This window comes from Protobothrops mucrosquamatus, unplaced genomic scaffold (assembly GCF_001527695.2).
Source record: "Protobothrops mucrosquamatus isolate PMUCROS unplaced genomic scaffold, P.Mucros_1.0 scaffold1773, whole genome shotgun sequence".
NCBI lineage: Eukaryota > Metazoa > Chordata > Lepidosauria > Squamata > Viperidae > Protobothrops > Protobothrops mucrosquamatus.
The window spans coordinates 85,139-105,894 of NW_015387911.1; the positions used below are offsets into that span (position 1 = coordinate 85,139).

The window sequence follows — 20,756 nt, forward strand, 5'->3', positions numbered from 1 at the left end:
TTTTTTCTATCTGTTCTCAGAAGATACACATGGCGACGTCACCATTCTTGGGGACTTCCATGTCCCCAGAGAGGACCCATCAGTGATGTGAAGGCTCTTCAAGTCTTTCACAGCCTTTTTTTTAATAACCAGAAGTATGGGAAAGAGGTATGGACTGAAGTTTGCAACTTCATAATCTCACAAAGAGGACTCATCCAGTCTGCAAGCTCTCGTTGAATCTAGAGAACCTCAAGTTTCAGACTGTGGGCAAGAATATCATGAGAAGTATTGAAAACAAAGACGAAAAGTACAAGACTCCACAAAAGTACCTGCAGGTCTGCATTAGCACCTGGACACTCTGGAAGAATCCCACCTCGCGTTTCTCCTTCAGATAATCCAGCATTTTCTGAAGAAAGGGAGAAAGTCAACATTTCGAAAGGATTGGGGAAGCTAATGTTTTAAGTTTTTGGAGACTCAAACAACATAACATTGCAAGTTCATATCTTCGTAGATCATCGTTCTTCACATCTACAGCTCTGAAGGTCTACAGAATCTACAGAAGGACCATACTATAGATGGAAGGAGAACCATACTTTCCTCCATGGCATGGATCTAGTCAGACCCTTCCGTACAAAGGAGTTAGTCACCTTGTGAGAGAATCTGCTCTTGACAACCCCAAAATCAGATGGTCTTCAAAGCAGACCATCATGTGGAAAGCTAGAACAGCCCAAATCTGCCTCCTACAATTCTGATTTATGCTGGGTCGGAGGGTCCATGGTGGATATCAAAGATGAATATCCATTTGATATAATCTGTAGCTCGCTCTCACTCTTCTTTTAAAGAGGTCTCCCACCACCAGCTGTTCTTCAGAATGCTTCCCATTGAACCACTGTTCTCCAACTCCGATCACCACTTCCCTCTCTCTGTCCTCATTTTATACTCCATCCATTGTTATCTGAATCTTTTAATCTTGGGGTAAACCATTTCTTGATCTCCAAGAATTAGCAATGAAGAATCCTGGTCTCCTTCTTCTTACCTGCTGTACCTCCTCATTGCCACCATTTAGGATGGAGATGCCCAGTTTCAGAGTAGAGGCAACCATGGCCCCAGGCTCCCCTGTCAGGACAGAAAACCACATTATTTCATGACATCTCTAGTCTTGGAACACAGAGTGACTTTCTTCCCCAGGACATGCCTCTAAAAACCAAATGAGAAGGGATTGGAGAACCTTGGTGCTAGACTCCGAAGGACGTAGGAGAAGAAGAGGCAGAGCCTGGAGGCGGAATCAAGAGAGGAATCAACCTGGAATCCTTACATTCCCACAAGCAATCTAAGTCCAGTCCCTCTTGAATTCCATTAACTCTTATCTAGCAGCAATTTAGTGCTGACCATTTTGATTAGATTCTTGTATACCGGCATGAGCAATAAATTGTCTTAACTGGAACTTCAATCAATCAATCAGAACAGAGTTGGAAGTCTTCTAGTCCAACCCCCTGCTCAAGACGGAGACCCTATATCATCTCAGACAAGTGGCTGTCCAGTCTCTCCTTAAAAACCTCCAGTGATGGAGCACCTACAACAGTGGTGGTGAACCTATGGCACGGGTGCCAGAGGCGGCACTCAGAGCCCTCTCTGTGGGCACACGCACTGTCGGCCCAGTCCTAGGCCTTCAGCTGGGTTTTATAAAACCTTTTCGCTTTAGGCCTCCACCGCCGTGTGCAAAAAAAAAAAAAAAGGTTCAATCAGTCAATTTCAACTTCTCGCGGGAAAAAAAAAATCTTGCAAAATTGGAACTGATTGATTGAACTTTTTAGTCCCACCCAGTCTGCCGTTACCACCGCAGCCACGCCCAGCCAATGGGCCACACCCACCTAATGGGCCACACCCAGCCAATGGGCCACACCCACCTGGCACCCGACGATGCATAAGTGGGTTTTGGGTTGCAGTTTGGGCACTCGGTCTCTAAAAGGTTCGCCATCACTGCACTAAACCAATGTTTTTAATTTGAGGACTCCTTGCATTTCCCAAATCTTCCAGCTATAGCCCTTTTTAATTAAGGTTTCCTCTCTTAGACTGAAGTGACCCTGGTCTGCCCGGGGATCCGTTCTTTGCTGGAATTAAGAGGAAGGGGGGCGGGAAAGGACCCCCTTCTAACCTTTACAAGCACTAAGCATTTGCAGGACCATCTCAGCTGCTCCACGATTGTGAAGTCGCGATTGTTGGTACAAAAGCTTCTGCTTCTCCATCTCCTTCTCCTGCAAGAAGACAAAGAAGCAGGCAGGAGAATATTACGGGAGAGAGAGAGAGAGACAGGGAGACTTCCAAAACCAATTTGGGAAGTTGAGAAAAGAGAGAAATCGCTCACCTCAAACGGCACTTCTTCTTCCTCTTCCCCGTTGCCTTCTTCTCCTTCATTAATGTGGCAGCTCTGAAGTCCCAGGGATGAAGAAAGGAAATAAAGGGGGGGGGGAATCAGCAATATAGATATATGAAGATCTTTCCCACAACTGTCTGCTGGAAAATTCCCAGCCTGGCAAAGGAGGAGGGATCAAGCAGGGAGCTAGCCTGGAGTCCTTGCACAGCCACAAAAGACTTAGACCTAACACTGCTTAAGTTCCATGGGACCTTCTCTATTTGTTCCCAAGGGAAGGCAAGTATCTGGGGGGATTCTTGTAGTACAGGTGGAACACAATAAAGTAGTCAACTTGAAACCTTCACGTGTGGATTTGGCTGCTTGTGTTTGACACTGTCCCAGCCATGACCCATTCCAGAATACACATAAGATCCAGAAATAGGTTCCATCCCCTTTCCCCCAATCCCTCCCACCCATGGGTCCTGCCCCGCCCGTTTTTGGAGAACAGCCAACATGCCACAAAAAAACTGGTGCAGCATTTGCAGCCACGGAAGCCACGTACTCTAGAATGGAGGTGGTAACGTAGCAAGACATTCAGGCCAGCTTTTGAAGCAAACCAGAATGGCCCATCTCTTGCTTACCTTCGCCATGATGTCAGCATACGCCATGTACAGATAGTCTTCATCCAGTTTGCTGAAATAAAGCAAAACACGTTCAGGATCCACAGCAGCCTATCCTGCTCCAGATAGATTGCAATTCCAATTCCCCAAATCGACCAAGAATTCTAGAAGTTTCAGGGCAACCAAGCCTGAAGGACCTCAAGTTGTAGAAAGCTGGCCACACAGACTCCTTATGCCATCCGCTCTAGGAGAACCTCTATCCCTTCTACGGAGGATAAAGGATTATGGACAAGGGTGAAGGTACAGGGTGGGAATCCCAGGGATTTTTTTTTTGTATGAAACTGAGCATGGTGGTATGGAGACACTTGGTCCATTCTTCTTCAACTTCCTTAAGGAATTTCCCTCCAACCCTCTCTGATACTTCCGGTTGAGCTGGGAAGAAGCAAATTGAAAAGGATCCCACACGCAAATTATGGAGAGCTAGCTAGCTGGCTGGCTGAATCTGATGATCCCCAAATATCTCCCTCATTCTTGCTTTATAGTCCAGGATCAGCCCCAGCTAAGCTGAATTATTGCTCATGCCTCTACACAAGACTCTAGTCAACTGACGATCAGCGCTAAATTGCCACTAGATAAGAGCTAACAGAATTCAAGAAGGTTGGGGTGAGACCACTTGTGAGAACCTAAGGATTCCAGGCTGATTCCTCTCTTGACTCTGCCCCCCCAGGCTCTGCCTGTCCTTTTCCTATTTCAGAGCAGAAAATTTCAGCTACAGCTACTTCATCCTTTTTTGCACCCAAATTCACACCGGGCTTTGACTCCATCCCCACCGCGAACCTCTTTTCTGTTAATGCTGTCCTGCTAAAATGGAGAATGAGCTGATGCAGAGGATCTGGCTTCTTTTCCTCCTCCTCTTCCTCTTCTTCTTCCTTTGGCCCAGGTCTCTACATCCCACAATAGGAAAAAGAGCAATTAGAAACTGGGCCAGGGCACCTTCTGAAATGTAGCATTTCCCCTAAACAAATACCAGGGAATGAGCGTTCAAACCATGCACCCAGTTGACCTCCTGTGGCCTTCCCCCCCCCCCCGAGAAGACTCACAGACAGATCATCAATCATTCTGTCTTCAAAGGGATGCTCTTCAGTGAAGATCCAGGAGTACTTGTAGCTCTCCAGGAACATGTTGCAAGCCCGATGCCTGAGAAGCAGAAAGGCAGGTCAGCCGGGTCCCAAATGATTCCCAATGTTGGCAGTGTTAGGGGAGCACAGATCTCCCCAACGGCTGGAAGGGGTCTATTCGCCACGGCCAATTCACCGCAGCCACCTTGCTGTGGCCAACTCAACTTGGCCAACTCGTCATGGACAACTCGCCATGGACATCTTGCCGCAGCCAACTTGATGCGGCCAACTCGACACATGGCCAACTCTCAGTGGCCGCCTTGCCGTAGCCCACTCGCTGCAGCCAACTCACCTTGGGCAACTAACCACAGGCCAACTCATGATGGCCATCTCACTGTGGAACGACTCGCCCTGGGAGAAGAGCTAAGCTAATATCGAAGAAATAGTCGAAAAGAACCATTAATGAAATGACAAAAATTAAAATATTTTTTTAAATTATTTTAAATAATTAAACTGAATTGTTGAATTGTCCTGCAGCAAGTGGTCCCACGGCGACTTGGCCATGGCGAGTTGACCGTTGACCGTGGCGAGTTGGCTGTAGCTGGAAGAGGTGAATCTGGGTATGGAATGACCCTTATTCCAATCAGTAGACCAGCCAACCGAGCTGTATTAACTCACCTGGGCAAGTTATAGAGGGGCGTCATGCGGAAGCACGCCACCACCGCACGTCGGCGTTGCTTGGAGAGCAATTTGTGCCACGCGGCTTTCTTGGATTTGTACGGGTGCTCCAACTGCAGGAGACAGCAGAAGAGGATCGTGGTTGGAAGGTAGGTAACCAACATGTTTCTCCTCCACTAGCTTTTCCTGATCAGCTGTTTCCTTCCCATTTCTTTGTATTTCTCCTTTGAGGTTCCTCCCTCTGAAAACTCCATGATCCATCAAGAAGAGAAGCTTGCTAGATCCCAATCCACTCTTATCATATCCACAAGGCCTTCCCGGGTGACTAATGGTTAGCTGGACAGCCTCCAAGTGCGCTGAATTGCCTTGAAGGCTTATATGCTCTCGGCGTGCACAATTATTGAACGAATGTCCAGAAGGATGATTTTCATGTTAGAAAAAGGAATTTTAAAACATGGAAACCAAGTGGAAGGAGAGTTTTATTTTTTTTAAATCCAATGAGGACTTTTAACAAAATGGGCCATGAGTCTCCCGGACATGGGGGCTGAGAGATTAAGGGGTCCTGAGTAATGGATTTATTGAAATGCTGGTTTTAACTTGGACTACCATTCTGATTATATTTATTGTTGGTGCTTTTTTGATGTTGTTGGATTTTTTTTCTTTTTAAGTTGACTTTTAAATTTTGGCAGCCACCGAGAATCGCTGTATGGAATTGTTCAGATTTGGGAAGCTCTCAGCAGCCATCAAAAATGTAGATAGCAAATCCTATTCTTCAACCTAGGAAGCTGCCAAATCCCTTTGTGGGTCTATACCTGTTCCAGGTGGTAGAGCACGGCAGAGACCTCTTGCACCCGTCTGACAATCTTCTCCGGCTTGTTGCAGTCCTCGGCTTTCCCAGCCATCTCCCTGTAGAGGGCCATCTGCCAGCGCATGGAGGAGGAATTCTCACACTGCAAGGCAAATGGGGACATCCACGGAGCATAAGCCATGTTACTTGACCTTGACACACACACACACACACCCTCCAATTCATGTACTCCGTACCCAAACTCTAGGTAAAGGAGGTCTTAAAACTAGTCTCTATCCCCAAATCCTGGGTTAGAATGAGTGATGGATCCCTTGTGGGATGTTAACGTTTTTTCCAGATTCTTTTTTGGTGACAGTTTCTGTGTTTTATTATAGTCATTGCTATGTAGTAGTTTGTAAGCTGCCCGGATTCATTACGGTAGGAAGGAAGGAAGGAAGGAAGGAAGGAAGGAAGGAAGGAAGGAAGGAAGGAAGGAAGGAAGGAAGGAAGGAAGGAAGGAAGGAAGGAAGGAAGGAAGGAAGGAAGGAAGGAAGGAAGGAAGGAAGGAAGGAAGGAAGGAAGGAAAAGAAGGGAGAGAGGGAGAGAGAGAGGGAGGGAGGGAGGGAGGAAGGAAGGACAAGAAGGGAGAGAGGGAGGGACAAAGGGAGGGAAGAAGGAAGGAAGGAAGGAAGGAAGGAAGGAAGGAAGGAAGGAAAGAAAGAAAGAAAGAAAGAAAGAAAGAAAGAAAGAAAGAAAGAAAGAAAGAAAGAAAATAGATTCTACTATAACTCATGTGCTCATCCAGACATGAAGGGAGCAAGTCAATTTATGGCAAAACCTGCAAAAACTGATTTCCCCAAACATCACTTTCTGGAGCAGTTCCAGGTCCTCACCTTGCCTTGAAGATGAAGGTTGTTGTTGAGATATTCACGCACCTCTTCATCAGTGTCTTTCTGCGGAAAAGGAGAGCATTCGCATGAACAAAGTAACCAAGAAACAATTCTAGAAAAAAACAAGGGTCTGTTCCCACTAGGTTTATCCCTTCCGAAATACACCATCAGTTGTGATTTTTTGTTTCTGAACATTTGTGTTCCTTGACTGATAGGACTTTGGGACTGGTATCCTTGGTGGCAGGACAGAAAGCGCTGAAATCAAAGAGAGAACTTGAGGAGGAACATGGTCAGTGTGTGATCCTGTGTGTCTGTCCTTGTGTTTGTGTGTCCTTTGCAGCTTCCCTAGCCTCCCTCAACTAGGAAATTGCATGCCCATTTCAGGCTCTCTCAATCATCTGCGTTGCCTTGTCTACTCTCTCCAGCTCCACAGTTAAGTGGACCCTTCCACATTGCTTCAGTTTTAGGCAACCAAGGCCAACATGGTCAACAGTTGGAAATCTTGGGAGTCTTTGCCAATGTCTCCTCCCCGATTTTCTTGCCAATCCCCACCCTAGGTTCCTCACCAAGGCATAACGTATCTTGGCCAGGCTGATCAACTCCTGGTCAGTTGGGGAACACATGTTCAGGCCGATGGGAAGCATCTTCTTCAGCGTGGCCACGATGAGGGACGTGTGGACAGAATAGCGGTCCCCTCGGCGTTTCTTCTTGTGCCGTTCCTGATCCGAGCCACCTGACTGGGAGAGGAAGACCAAAGTCAGCCTGATGGGAAGAGAGGCTGTGCCACTCAGGTTGTCCTCTGGCATGCCAACAGCTTGACCGGGCAAAAGCTTTAATGACCAAGCACTGCTTCAGACATGGGGATTCCGTGACCTGGTGAGAAAGCTGGACCAGGTCCTCTCTCAAGAGAAGATGGGAGGGTGGAAGAGAAGAAGCTGTAAAAACTAGGGCAGGGATGTCCAACCTCGTCTACTTGAAGACCTGTGGACTTCAACTCCCAGAATTCTCCAACCAGCATGTTGAAGTTGGAAATCCACAGGTCTTCAACTGGACAAGGTTGGACACCTATGATCTAGTGCAGTGTTTCTCAACCTTGACAATTTTAAGGCATGTGGACTTCAACTCCCAGAATTCCACAGCCAGCAATGCTGGCTGTGGAATTCTGGGAGTTGAAGTCCACATGCCTTAAAATTGTCAAGGTTGAGAAACACTGATCTAGTGGGGCAAAGTGACAATCCAGACACCTGCTGCCTCTAATACTCAGGAATCTGGGATCGACCACCCTTGCTTCCAAGACCATCTGTCAGGAGCGTGTGGATCAAAATCTCATTCCATGCATTAGCTTTTTGATCCACCAACCTGGAGATAGAAAGGAAGACTCTGACTTGACTTCGGAAGTGATGGTGCACATGCAGAGGTTATCTCTGGATAGGATGAGAAGGGGGCGGGTGTTAGGAAGTGTAGAGAGGAGCCATTTGAGAGAACTGGAGGAGAGACATGGAGTTGCAGGGCTAGGAATGTGGAATTAAAATGAGTCACACAGAGGCAATTGCTGGTAAAGGGAATTATCGGACATTTTAGCAGGATCTGTGGAAGTGCTCCTGTCAAGAGATCAGGGGTGGCCGCATGGTGTGGTCAAAAAATTCAAGATGGCGGCTGCCATAATCCGATCCAAACGGCTCATTTTTTTTATGTGATGCATCTAAAGCAGATGTTGGATCACACCATCATAGATACCAATTTGATTTTTTTTTTAACCACATCCTACAGCAGGGGCGGCCAATTAATTTTCCCAAGGGGCCACATGACAGCCTGTTATGGAGGGCCGAACCAAGAGGGCTATGAGGGTGCATAGGCAGGCATGCAAGCACATCTGTAAATTGAAAAAAACAACAACCCAGCAGTTGCCTTCAAAAATTAAAAGCACACGGACCGGACAGAGACAGTCAAAAGGCCAGATGTAGCCTGGGGGCCATAAAATGCCCAGGTCTGCCCCACAGACTTGGAGATGTAAAGGAGATTCTGAACTTTATCGTGGAGACCAGCGGTCCCAAACCTTCCTGGCTTGGCGGACTGGCAGAGGGGGCAGTGGCGGGGTGGGGGTGGGGGCCGAGGGGATGGTTTCACGCACAAGCTCCCCCACCAATTCTGCAGCCCAGTTGGGATCAAAGTGAAATGAAGTCATTTGGGCCCATCAAGACGACAAGACACACAGTTCCAGCACCTTTGCCCACGGAACAGCCAGCCTTTCAAAACAGCCTCGCTAACCTCTACGCATAACCGCACACAAGCACGGTGGGCAGGCGGGGAGACGAGGGGGCGCGAGCAGGCAACCTCTGTTCTCCCCACCCCGCCCCTGGAGAGTGGCAGGGCAGGATGATGGGCTCTGGGGTGTACAGGGAAGGGAAGAGGACCGAGATGGTGGACTGAGATTAGGAGAAGGACTCCCAAGGCATGCTGGGAGTTAAGGAACATCTTTTTTTAGTACTTGATTTGGGGGACTTCGGGACAAACCGGTTAGTTAGGAGGAGGAGGAGGAGGAGGAGGAGGAGGAGGAGGAGGAGGAGGAGGAGGAGGACCCGCTGTAACATGTCAGGACTATTCCAGAGCATGGCTGCCCGCTTCAACATGACGGGAGTCCCACTAACTGGGCGACTGACAGTCAGAAGACGCCACCCATCGCATGTCTGATGTGTTGCGGCCAGACCTGCACAAAGCTACGGCACTTTTGTCACCCTCCATGCAGCCGCAGCCCCTTCCCTTCCTCCCGGCCCCGATGACTTTGCAACGGCCCCCTCGCCCCACTTTTAAACAGGGAGGGAGCGAAGGGTTGCGGCAGAGATACCCATTGCTCCATGCTGCCTTGACCCTTTGGGCCAGTGGAACAGCTATGCTTGTGCTAACCTGGCTTTCTTCCGACTAAACCCACATGTGGAGAGGGGAGAAAAGGAAGACAAGACAGGAGAAAAAGAAGGTTAGAGGAGGCAACATCCCCCGCCTCTCCGTTATTCAGAGGAAGGACGCAAAGCAAGAATCACCTGCCCAGAACTTGGTGGATCTAAGATCCTATGAATGCTCCCATTGCCCAGATGTTGGTTTCTCCCCCCCCCTCTACAAGCAACATCTGGTCAGTTGATCCAAAGAGAATATTTCTAGCTCAGGGTTGAATTGTGAGGTCCTTGGTGCTCTCTGAGTTCGGCTAGATGTTCTTGCAGATGTTTTGCCACCCAACTAGGGAACATCATCAGTGCTAGAAGAAAGAAGTGGGGTTTATAAGCAGAGGGCAAACCCAACTCCCTTCTAGCACTGATGATGTCGCCTACTTGGGTGATGAAATGTCCGCAAGAAAAGAACCATGCTCGGAGTGCACCAGTTGATCCAAAGTATCTGAAATGCTCAAACAAAATGATTAATTCTCACCTTATCCTGCCATTTTTTCCTTCCCAAAGGTAGAAAGGGGGAGAAAAAAAAGCATGTTTCTAGTTCTTGTTAATTGCGAGAGGACCAAGAACAGGCAAACGAGATGGACGAGGAAATCCTTGACTGAGGAAGGTGCCTAGATACTTTGTGTTTTGGAGACACCCTACATTGCCCTTTGCACCTTCATATCTCCTGTTCTCCACCAGGATAAGTTTTCAGGACAACTTTTAGGATGCTGTGAAAGGATCAACAGGGACCTGGATATGTATGTGATGACAGGGCGACCGGGAAAAAAGGAACGGATCTGATGGATTCAAAAGATCAGGCTGAGCTCTTCCTAGCCAGGTGGACTCGGAACAAAATGTATGGCCAGTAAGAGCTGACCAGGAAGAGATTTAGGTGTATCTTTTATTGTGAGCCAGCTAAAGCAGGGGTCTCCAACCTTGGCAACTTTAAGACTTGTGGACTTCAACTCCCAGAATTCCTCAGCTAGCAGAAAAGCCTGAGGTAAAATCCTGTGGGGGTAGGACTTTTCTTCTAAAAAAATGATTTTATAGTTTCACAAGGAATCATCACCATTAGCTAAGGACAATGTTTCCAAACCTGCAACTTTTAAGACGTGTGGACTTCAACTCCCAGAATTCCTCAGCTAGCAGAAAAGCCTGAGGTAAAATCCTGTGGGGGTAGGACTTTTCTTCTAAAAAAATGATTTTATAGTTTCACAAGGAATCATCACCATTAGCTAAGGACAATGTTTCCAAACCTGAGAACTTTTAAGACGTGTGGACTTCAACTCCCAGAATTCCTCAGCTAGCAGAAAAGCCTGAGGTAAAATCCTGTGGGGGTACAACTTTTCTTCTAAAAAAATGATTTTATAGTTTCACAAGGAATCATCACCATTAGCTAAGGACAATGTTTCCAAACCTGCAACTTTTAAGACGTGTGGACTTCAATTCCCAGAATTCCCCAGCCAGCCATGCTGGCTGGGGAATTCTGGGAGTTGAAGTCCACACGTCTTAAAGTTGCCAAGGTTGGAGACCCCCTGACCTAGAGGCTTAGGAGAGGGCAGCACAGCAATTATTATAAATATATAAGTAAATAAACAAATAAATAATTAAAAAGGAAATCAGGAAAGAGAACATTTGGTCTCCGCAGTGACGACATCCGAGAGAGGAAGGGCATCTCACAAGGAAAGAAAAAGAGCTGTACACTGTGAAACCTCATTTTACTGGACCTGAATGCAGCGGACTTTGCATATCACTGAATCTAATTCCCATTGGGATTTACCCTATTTGCATGTCGCAATTGACCTATGTGGCACCATTGGCATCCACTGACATCGTTTGCGCGCCTTGCCCTTGTTTCTGTAAATTGTAACGGACGCTATCGCCAGGCAAACAATGTCGATGGACGTAACGGATGTACTTGCACGGTAACACTGTCCACACAAATGATGTAAATCCCTGCATTTGTTACACGCTCGAGTTGAGCAAAGATTCCTGAATAACAGACACATTTTTCCACCGTTTGGGGCATTAAAAGAGGTTTTGTTGTACTGTTCTCTCACTTCATGTCCCTTAACAGAGGAATCTAATAAGAAAAGACCAGTATGGTTACATCTGCAAGTTAAATGTTTAGAAAATGAGTAGGTAAGCCAAGGCCACTTAGTAAGTTTACAGCTGTCCTGAGACCTGGAATCCTGCAGCCCTCAGACACTTCCTGTCCACCTGGAGCTCAGCTGTGGTTGGGTCCAAGACCCTTTCCCTACTGAGATGGTATCACGGCTTCAAGGATGGCAAGAGCCACCAAGAAGGACACCCACCCACTGCCTTCTCCCCAGCTGAAGGAGGAGACCCCCAACAACCTTCTCACCTTGGACATTTTGCTTTTGCTGTCGGCTGTCAGGAAGGACATGTTGTTGATTTCATTCTGAACAACGAAGTTCTGCTCTTCTCGCTTAAAGTTCTGCAGGAGAAAAGAAGAATCGGATGGGAGATTTCTGCAGGGAGATTTCTGCAGGGGATCAACCTCATATACAGTGGGGCAAAAAAGTATTGAGTCAGCCACCAATTGTGCAAGTTCTCCCACTTAAAAAGAGGAGAGAGGCCTGTAATTGACATCATAGGTAGACCTCAACTATGAGAGACAAAATGAGATTTTTGTCTCTTACCCTCCTGGCCTTCCAAAAAGGAGTTATATTAAGACAAGAAGCAATGGATGGGAAGTAATCAAGGAGAGAAGCAATCTAGAACTAAGGAGAAATTTCTTGACAGTGAGAACAATTAATCAGTGGGAAGAGTTGCCTCCAGAACTTGTGGGTGCTCCATCACTGGAGGTTTTAAGAAGAGTCTGGACAGCCATTTCTCTGAAATGGGTTAGGGTTTCCTTCCTGAGTAGCGGGTTGGACTAGATGACCTCTAAGGTCCCTTCCAGCTCTGTTATTCTATTCTATTCTATTCTATTCTATTCTATTCTATTCTATTCTATTCTATTCTTATCCTCTTCCATTCCATTCCATTCCATTCCATTCCATTCTTATTCTATCCCATTCCATTCCATTCCATTCTTCTACACAGGTGGGGCCTCATAATCAAAAGGCAAGGAGCAGCTGTTTGCCTTTTCTTCTGCAACATCTTCAGTGGAGAGGAAACGTGGAAATGAACCCACAAGCCTGCCACTCTGCTACCCCAAAGCTCACTCACGTGGGACTTGGACCAATAAATGAAGATTTCCCCAATCATCCGGAACAGCTCCTCAGCATCCGAGTTGGGCTCGGTCAACCAGTGGGCCCTGCAGATGCAAAAGGAGTGGTTGGTGAGCACCTTCGTCCACTTCCCACGGTTCATGGGATCTACCCTGCAGAAACTCATTAGGTGGCAAGTTGCAATCTGCACCTAGGTGTGCGCATGGAGGGGTTGTTTTTTTGTTTTTTGTTTGCAAACTCTTATATTACCTGCTGTTGTCCACGTAGCGGATGAGCAAGGGGTACAGGGCGTAGAGGTCACGACACAGCACCGAAAACTCGTCGCGGATGAGGAGCTCCGTGTCTTCCGATTCGGACTTGGCCTCCAGACGCAGCTGTTCCTCCTCAGCCACGACTTTCCCAGACCGCTTCTTCAGCTTCTCCATGGTGGGGATGAAGTGGGAGCGGAGCAGTTCGGGCTTTGCTTTGCTGACAATGGGCTGAGCAAAGACTGCAGAAAAGAGCCTCCTCAGTCAGGTGCAAGCTACCTGTCTCCAAGTCTAAGTTAGAGGTCTCTCCAATAATTCAAGAGGGCTTGGAAACCTCTGGACCTCTAACTGCTTATTGGTCCCGGTAGTTCCCAACTTATGACCACAGCTGACCCCCCCCAAATTACATGATAGCAGTATTCCAGTATTTGAGGGGCTGTCACAAAGAAGAGGGGGGTCAACTTATTTTCCAAGGCAAGACCAGAAAAAATGGATGGAAACTAAGCAAGGAGAGAAAGAAACAACCTGGAACTAAGGAGAAACTTCCTAACAGGGAGGACAATTAATCAGTGGAACAACTTGCCTCCAGAAGTTGTGGGTGCTTCATCACTGGAGTTTTTAAGACAGTCACTTGCCTGAAATAGTATAGGGGCTCCAGCTTGAGCAGGGGGTTGGACTAGAAGACCTCCAGGGTCCCTTCTTCCAGCTCTACTGATTGATTATTATGCTGTGATGGTCATAAAGGCGTGAGCCTGTCCTAACTCACTTTTTTCAATGCTGTTGTCACTTTAAGAGTGCTAAACAAATGATGGGTGGGGAATCCTGGGAGCTGAAGTCCACAGGTCTTACAGTGGCCAAGGTTGGACACCCAGGCCTAACATGTCCTGCAAACATCACCATGACAGTTCAAGGCTTAGCACAAACATCCTTAAAACCTTAAAACCTTTGCTTAGTTTGATAACTTATTCTGCTATTTCTCTCTGGAGCAAAATCTAGTTCTGCTTTTGAAGAAAGAAAGGCCTCAATCCCACCACCCAAGCTCCCTTCGTACCAGCCAACCGCTTCATCCAAGAAGCTTCGTCTATGCCGAGGTTGCTGACGATGATCTTCAGAATGTTTCCCAGCAGGGTGTTGAGCTGGTCCGAAGTCACTTCGGTGCACCACGGGCCCTGCGCGTTGGTCTCCGAACCCCGTTCCCACCAACGGGGCAAGTAGTTACAAAGCATCGGCAGGGTGACCTCTATCACGTGGGGCATTTCGGTATAGCGAGCCCCTGACTCCGCCAGCCCGTTGATGTCCTTCATCAGCTTCTCCAGCACTGGGATGTCTGGACACATCTCCTCCACGCAGTTTGGCAGACCTAAGACTAAGGGTGGAAGACAGGCGTGTTACATTTCTGGAGGTCAGGGGGGGGGGGGCAAAAAAGCACTAAATTCAGAGACAGCGTCTCTTCTGGGATGTATCCAGATCCCAGCCACTAGGGTGACCATGTCAGAAAAGCAAAAAAAATAAATAAATGGTGAGATTGCAACGCTTACAGGTGGTCCTCGACTTATGACGGCAATTGAATTGGAAATCTGGTCCTAAGTTGAGGCACCACACGACCGGACCTGATTTTCTGATCATTTTTAGAGCAATTAAGCGAATCAGGCAGTTGTAATCTGAATCACATGGTTGTTAAGTGAATCCCACGGTCGTAAATCCAAATCCATTTTCCTGATTGGGCGTTTTGGTTTTTTATTTTTGCCAGAAATCAGCAAAACATGTTGGGAATCAGCAAAAAGAGTTGCAAATTGTTGTCATCTGACGGCAGGACACATGCAACTGGTCATAAATGAGCGGGTTGCCGAGCAAGTGAAATGTGATCAGATGACCATGGGGGTGTGTGGTGAAACGACAATATTTTACAGGCCATAAAGCACCATTTCCAAGGCCGTCGTAACTTCAAACAACCAGTTGTAAGTCAAGGACTATCTATATACATATGTGTTCAAGGCCTTCCTGAAAACGTCTAAACTCTAGCACAAGGGTGGGCAACTATGCCTCTCTATGACATGTGGACTTCAACTCCCAAAATTCTTGAGCCAGCGTAGAATTCTGGGAGTTGAAGTCCACAGGTCATAAACAGGCCATAGTGGCCCACCCAGGCTCTAGCAGCACTTAGTAAAAAGGTCTAATTCAGGGGTCTTCAAACTTGGTCCTTTTATGACTTGTGGACTTCAACTCCCAGAATTCCTCAGCCAGGCACGTGTGCCTGGCTGAGGAATTCTGGGAATTGAAGTCCACAAGTCATAAAAGGACCAAGTTTGAAGATCTGTCTTAAATCTAACAAACAAAATGGAGGCTGGCTGAGGAATTCTGGGAGTTGAAGTCCACAAGTCATAAAAGGACCAAGTTTGAAGATCTGTCTTAAATCTAACAAACAAAATGGAGGCTGGCTGAGGAATTCTGGGAGTTGAAGTCCACAAGTCATAAAAGGGCCAAGTTTGAAGACCCCTGGTCTAACTTTTCCAATCAGGGGAAGAAAAAAAAGGATTGAAAATGATGACTGAGGGCAGGAGTAAAAAAAGGGGAGGGTCTAGATGGACATTAACCCCCTGCCCAATAAGGAAGGGAAGAAAATTGGAGGGAACGTCAAGGCGGAAGAGGATCGTGGTCTGTCCTGCTTCCTTCTCTCATACTCACTGGCTCGCTCTCTTGGGGACTTGGTGGTGTAAACCGAGTAAGGATTGTATTCGTTCAGATGTGGCTCCAGGAAAGCCACGGGCATCGCCGCTGCCAGCCGGGCCAAGCATTCTCCAAGTTGGGGCCTCTGCCTGCAGAGAGGGACAAGAGACCAAGTTATCATTCATGCTGCAGAAGAGAAGTTGTGCTGAAGAGATGCCTAATATTTAATATTTAATCATTATTCTCTCCAAACCACAGTTGTACTTGAAAAAGCTGTTGGTTCATGAATGCCTACAACAGGGGTCCTCAAACTTGGCCACTTTAAGACTTGTAGACTTCAGCTCCCAGAATTCCACAAGTCTTAAAGTGGACAAGTTTGAGGACCCCTGGCCTACAACGTTGGTCATTCTGCAAGCTAACTCTGGAGGGTGGTGCCATTCCATCTGGAGAGAAGGAAGGACCTCCGGGAAGATTGGACATGAAGAAGGCTTATATGCCACTTCTTCCATCCTTCCAGTTCTGTGTCAAAGCCCTACTCATCCCCAGGCTGGAGGACAGACGTGTCAGGCGAAGAAACCAGGACAACTTCATGCCAAAGCAGTTTCTTTATTGTTGATCACCCAATTTACAAGAATCTTACCAGACTGGCTGTATTCCCTTGGCCAAACCAGACCAGACTAGACCAGACCAAATGTCCTTCAACATTTCTACTCATTTTCACTCTGTGTTCCATTTGTGTCAGTTTCAGCAACCAGAACTACTCATCAATAGGTCATGTTTATGCTGTTTGTGGCTGCGCCATGACTCCAAGCTATGCTCTCGCTTGACCCCTCCCTCCAGTCTAGCTAGCCATTCCCCTACCTCTTGGCTCCATCTCACCGCAAAGGGTCTATAGCTTTCCAGCTGAACCCAATCTTGCCTTTGTGCTCACCTCTCCACATACGGATTTTTGGTTGTTCCCAGGGAGTAGATACTGCACAGAGTTCGGTAACAGGAGACCTGGACATCATCCACTGAAGGAGTACAAAAGAAAGAAAAGAAAAGAAAAAAAAAGAAGAGAAGGGAAGGGAAGGGAAGGGAAGAGAAGAGAAGAGAAGAGAGAGGAAGGAAGGAAGGAAGGAAGGAAGGAAGGAAGGAAGGAAGGAAGGAAGGAAGGGAGAGGGAGGGAGAGGAAGAGAGAGAGAGACAGACAGACAGACAGACTGAACAATGGGAGCCATGCAACTTCTCCATCCCCCTCTTTGATGTCAGGAAATGCTCCCATGTTCTCGCTCCTCCAAAACCTTCTCCCAAAGTCTTTTGGCGTTTAGACCCAGCCTCCACCACTCTTGGGCTAGATGGGCGGCATTCTCATGCCCTCGTTTCAGAGCCTGCTCAGCCCACCCTCCCTTCTCCTGCCCTACTCACACATGACATCATCCCCAAACTGGTGCTGGGCAATGTGCTCGAAGAGGGAGGTGAGGACGGGCAGCAGGGCCACGGTGGTGTAGGTGATGTTCTGCCCCACGCCCTTGACCTGAGTGCGGGATTGGGACACTTTGCCGAGCTTGAGGTTCTCCACCATCTTCTCAATGTCATCGGAGGCACTTTCGAAGAATGAACGCAGCCCCGCCTTGACAATTTCAGGGCCTGATTTCATGACTGTCCTGTAGGTAGGGAAAAAATAATAATAATCAGCACCTAGATATTTTTTTCAGATGCTCATGAATAAAGCTACCAGGCACTCATCACCAGAATAGTACAACTAAACCTGTTTGTTCCTCAAATTTTCAAAAGAAAGAAAACGTCTAAGCTAGAATGTTGCCCCATTCATCGGTATATATACGGCAATACCCAATTTAAACCAAACCAAACAGATTTAACACAAATATGTATACAAACAGCACCACAGTTGGGGTTAGAATTTCCATTGCTAAGTAAGAAGGTTGTTAAATGAGTTGTGGCCAATGTTACAACTTTCTAGTTTGTTGTTATAGAAATTGCTAATGCATGTGTCAAGGCTGCTAACATCGGATGTTCTTGCTTTGACAATATATGAAGATGCAGCCAAGATGCAGTGTGTTACTTTTAGAGTTAGAATTAGATGATTCTGGGGGGCGGGAGGAGGAAGAATGTGTATGGGAATTAGTTAGACATAACAACATCATAGGAGAGTGTTTTTAAAGGTTGTTTGAAATAAGAGAGGATAAGAAATGGCGGGTGAGAAGAACTGGAGGGAAGGTCTTCATTTCAAACTTCTACTCTACTCTACTCTACTCTACTCGTAAAAAAGCACCTTTGGGACAACCATGACCTGGATGACGGAGACTCTCCATTGATAGAGGGAGCCTGCTCACCTGGCATCCAAGGAGCGACCCAGAATGTGGAGGCAGTTCACCACAGCACCCGCATCGGTACCTGAAAGAAGAGGATCAAACAGGTGGATTTAGAACCCCGTACAAAGTGATGGGGAGACTGGGCAGGAGAAACATGGCCTCAGGGCTGGAGCAGCAGGAAAATTGGTTTGGGAATAGAGCTGACCCAGTGTCAGGGAAGTCAAGATGCAGAACTGAGAGCAGTGCAGGCGGAGTTTAGCCCCACTGAAGCAGTGACAGGTAGAAGGGGATGGAACAGGTGGGCTGAGCCCCTTCCTAGTCCCAGAAAGCAGGAGCAGAGAGGGGGGCTTACCAAAGAGAGAGACCCGGTGCCTGACCAGGGCTGCCAGTTTGCAGAAAAGGCTGAAAGGAGGAAAAGAAAGGAAAAGAACAGAGGATGAAAGAGGTCCCTCCTGACAAGCTGAGGACGTACCACGGGGCAAGACGGCAGAGGCAGCATCTCTTTAAAGGCTGCAGGGCTCGTTCACACCGGCCACCAGCCGCTGCTGGGGTTGCCTAACCACCCCTCACCTGGTTATCATCTCTTTCTCTTTGTTGGAAGCGTGGCCTCCACTGCCCAGGACCTTGGCTGGGGTGGACAGGAAGTAGAGGCAGTGGTTGTTGAAGTACTGGTTGATGAGGGGCAGCAGGATCTGAAAAGAGAATGCAAATGAGTCGTGTCTACATATGTATACATATGTATGTATATATGTATATATATCCGTCCTCTTCTTGACCCAAAAGTAACATAAAATCAATACAAATACAAAGGCAGGTGTACCTTGGCGAAGAACTTGATCTCCTGTTCATGTGGGGACTTTTCTACTCGTCCACTGCTCACCACAGCCTCTGGAGGAGCGAAAAAAAAAAAAAAGACCAGGAAATAAATCCTCCAAGAAATACAAAAGGTTTACTTAAACTGGCTTAGACTATAACAACAGAATTTCGAAATCTGGGCAGCCTATCTCCTTCTTTCCCTCTGATGCCAAAGAGACTCAAGGCTTGGCAGTCTTGAGTTTCTTTCTCACAAGGTCTTGTCTTCCCAGGTGGAATTCATGTTTTACTAATGGCTCTTACATTCCTTTTTCAAGGTCAACTCCGCAGTGCTCTACAACCTTACCCTGTTACTCTGCTTGGATGACTAAAATTGGTACTGTGTGACCTCTGACCACAGGTGAGATGATCTCAAGGGAACCCAAGGCAGAGCTAAAACTTTCCCATCATATTTGACTATGGGATCCAAGCAGCCCATCAATGGCTTCTTATCTCATTTTCCCACTATCAGAATGGAGAAAGGAACTCAGAGATTGTTATCTCAAATGCTTCTGGATCAGACCCTGTTCCCTGTCCAGCAGTATAAATTAAGAAGGTAAGGTTCTGGATTCCAAGTCTTCTTCTATCTTCCCACTTCCCATCTTCCTCTCCCAGGAAATCATGAGTTAACACTATGGGGCCCAGCTTCCAGGAACTTGCTAAGGAGAGCAAGAGGACAGCTCTTACCCAGGTGGGCAATGAATTCTTGGGAGATGTCCATCCATTTCAGCAGCTGCTGCAGGAATCCAAAAGCGAAGCGTTTCTCAATGGATGAAGTGTCCAGTTCCATGTCCTTCAGACCCCTGGGAGAAATGATGGAATTTGGATTCAGGCAGGTGACAAAAGATTGGGTGCCAAGGTTTTAAAAGAGGCAATGCTAGAAAACACCCAGGGCAAGACAGGAAATTGCTAAAGAGTCCTCCTTTAAAGATGGTTGGTTTGGTTTTGCTTTAATTGTCTAGGATGGTGATGGTGATGTTATCCATTCAGTTGTGTGTCCAACTCTTGGCCAGGCCTCTCCACATCTTCTGATCTTGCACTACTTCTTTGAACTGTTTTATGTTCTGGCCGGTGTTAGCTTTGATAGTTGTCCATGAATGAAGGACCAATGCCACTTAGGTTTAGAATTACATTTACTATCACAGCTATAGTAACAGAATCTTGTAAGTCTGAACGTGTGTCCCACTTCCTCACTGTATCTTTGTGTGAACTAGGGAGCAGCTTTTGCATGGTTACTATCTTGGCATACGCTAAACCCCTCTTATCTAACCACTGAATGTCAAGGATGAACCTTGGGCAGCTACGTTCCTCTGACTTTCAACTTGCATTCTGATTAAGGGAGTGGGAAGTGTTACTTTCCAGTGGGCAGATGGAGAAATGAAACTTCTTCTATTCAGCTACAGAGCGTGGGAGCTTGAAGCCTTGTCAAGTACACCAGAACAGGTGTGGATTTGAAGCAGATGGTTCCCATAACAAAGTGGACTTGTTGATATGGATTACATAAGACATTGGGGGTTTTGCTGGGAAAACCATTGTTTAAATCTATGAATTGGTGTGGGAACCTCAGACTTAGTTTTGCTTCAACGTAACCAAGCAATGTATTCAGTAAACAATAAGATTTTCGGAAATGGAAATTAATCTGGGGTTTTACTTGGATTTTCCAACTGGATGTTGACATTGAATTGATATCGATTATTCCTCCTGTCCTCAAGGCCATTCTCCATGTCCTCTACAGGAAGAGACCACGAAACCCTTTCCCAGGAATTCTCAAATGCCCAAAATACATGGGAATATTTCCCCAGCCCTTTGCTTGCTCAGCAGTCATTTATTAGGCACTTAAACCTAAGTGCAGCCCAGACCCAGAGGAAAACAACCATTGATTAATACATTTAAAATCAATTAACGTCTTAGAAAAATAAAGCGCCTCTAAACTAAAAGGTCTTCGATATGCAGACATATTAATCCCTGTACATTCAAAGCAGCAGAGGAATTGATTTATTTTAAAAACAACTTCAAGAAAAAGAGAATCTTTGTTGCTCAAGGTTGGATTGTGGGGCCTTTGGTGTTGAACTTGGTGGCCTTTTTTTTTTTTGAAGATGTTTCTTTACCAAACTAGGTAACATCA

At 46.8% G+C, this 20,756-nt stretch overlaps 1 protein-coding gene across 1 annotated transcript in view; it reads right to left on the minus strand.

The window, feature by feature from the left end:
* Window positions 1–20,756, minus strand: part of RYR1 (ryanodine receptor 1) — a 108,013-nt gene that overhangs the window by 28,103 nt on the left and 59,154 nt on the right. The window contains exons 57-80 of the mRNA XM_015823102.1: window positions 19,319–19,434; window positions 18,600–18,667; window positions 18,350–18,471; window positions 18,132–18,181; window positions 17,801–17,861; window positions 16,872–17,110; window positions 16,396–16,477; window positions 15,483–15,613; window positions 13,849–14,163; window positions 12,799–13,039; window positions 12,548–12,635; window positions 11,718–11,810; window positions 9,330–9,344; window positions 6,992–7,162; window positions 6,429–6,488; window positions 5,561–5,698; window positions 4,749–4,861; window positions 4,053–4,149; window positions 3,790–3,896; window positions 2,974–3,025; window positions 2,345–2,407; window positions 2,135–2,234; window positions 1,016–1,095; window positions 309–385 (exon numbers count right to left, since the gene is read on the minus strand). Of these exons, the coding sequence (XP_015678588.1) occupies window positions 309–385; window positions 1,016–1,095; window positions 2,135–2,234; window positions 2,345–2,407; window positions 2,974–3,025; window positions 3,790–3,896; window positions 4,053–4,149; window positions 4,749–4,861; window positions 5,561–5,698; window positions 6,429–6,488; window positions 6,992–7,162; window positions 9,330–9,344; window positions 11,718–11,810; window positions 12,548–12,635; window positions 12,799–13,039; window positions 13,849–14,163; window positions 15,483–15,613; window positions 16,396–16,477; window positions 16,872–17,110; window positions 17,801–17,861; window positions 18,132–18,181; window positions 18,350–18,471; window positions 18,600–18,667; window positions 19,319–19,434 (2,679 nt within the window). The remainder of the gene's footprint in view (window positions 1–308; window positions 386–1,015; window positions 1,096–2,134; window positions 2,235–2,344; window positions 2,408–2,973; window positions 3,026–3,789; window positions 3,897–4,052; window positions 4,150–4,748; window positions 4,862–5,560; window positions 5,699–6,428; window positions 6,489–6,991; window positions 7,163–9,329; window positions 9,345–11,717; window positions 11,811–12,547; window positions 12,636–12,798; window positions 13,040–13,848; window positions 14,164–15,482; window positions 15,614–16,395; window positions 16,478–16,871; window positions 17,111–17,800; window positions 17,862–18,131; window positions 18,182–18,349; window positions 18,472–18,599; window positions 18,668–19,318; window positions 19,435–20,756) is intronic.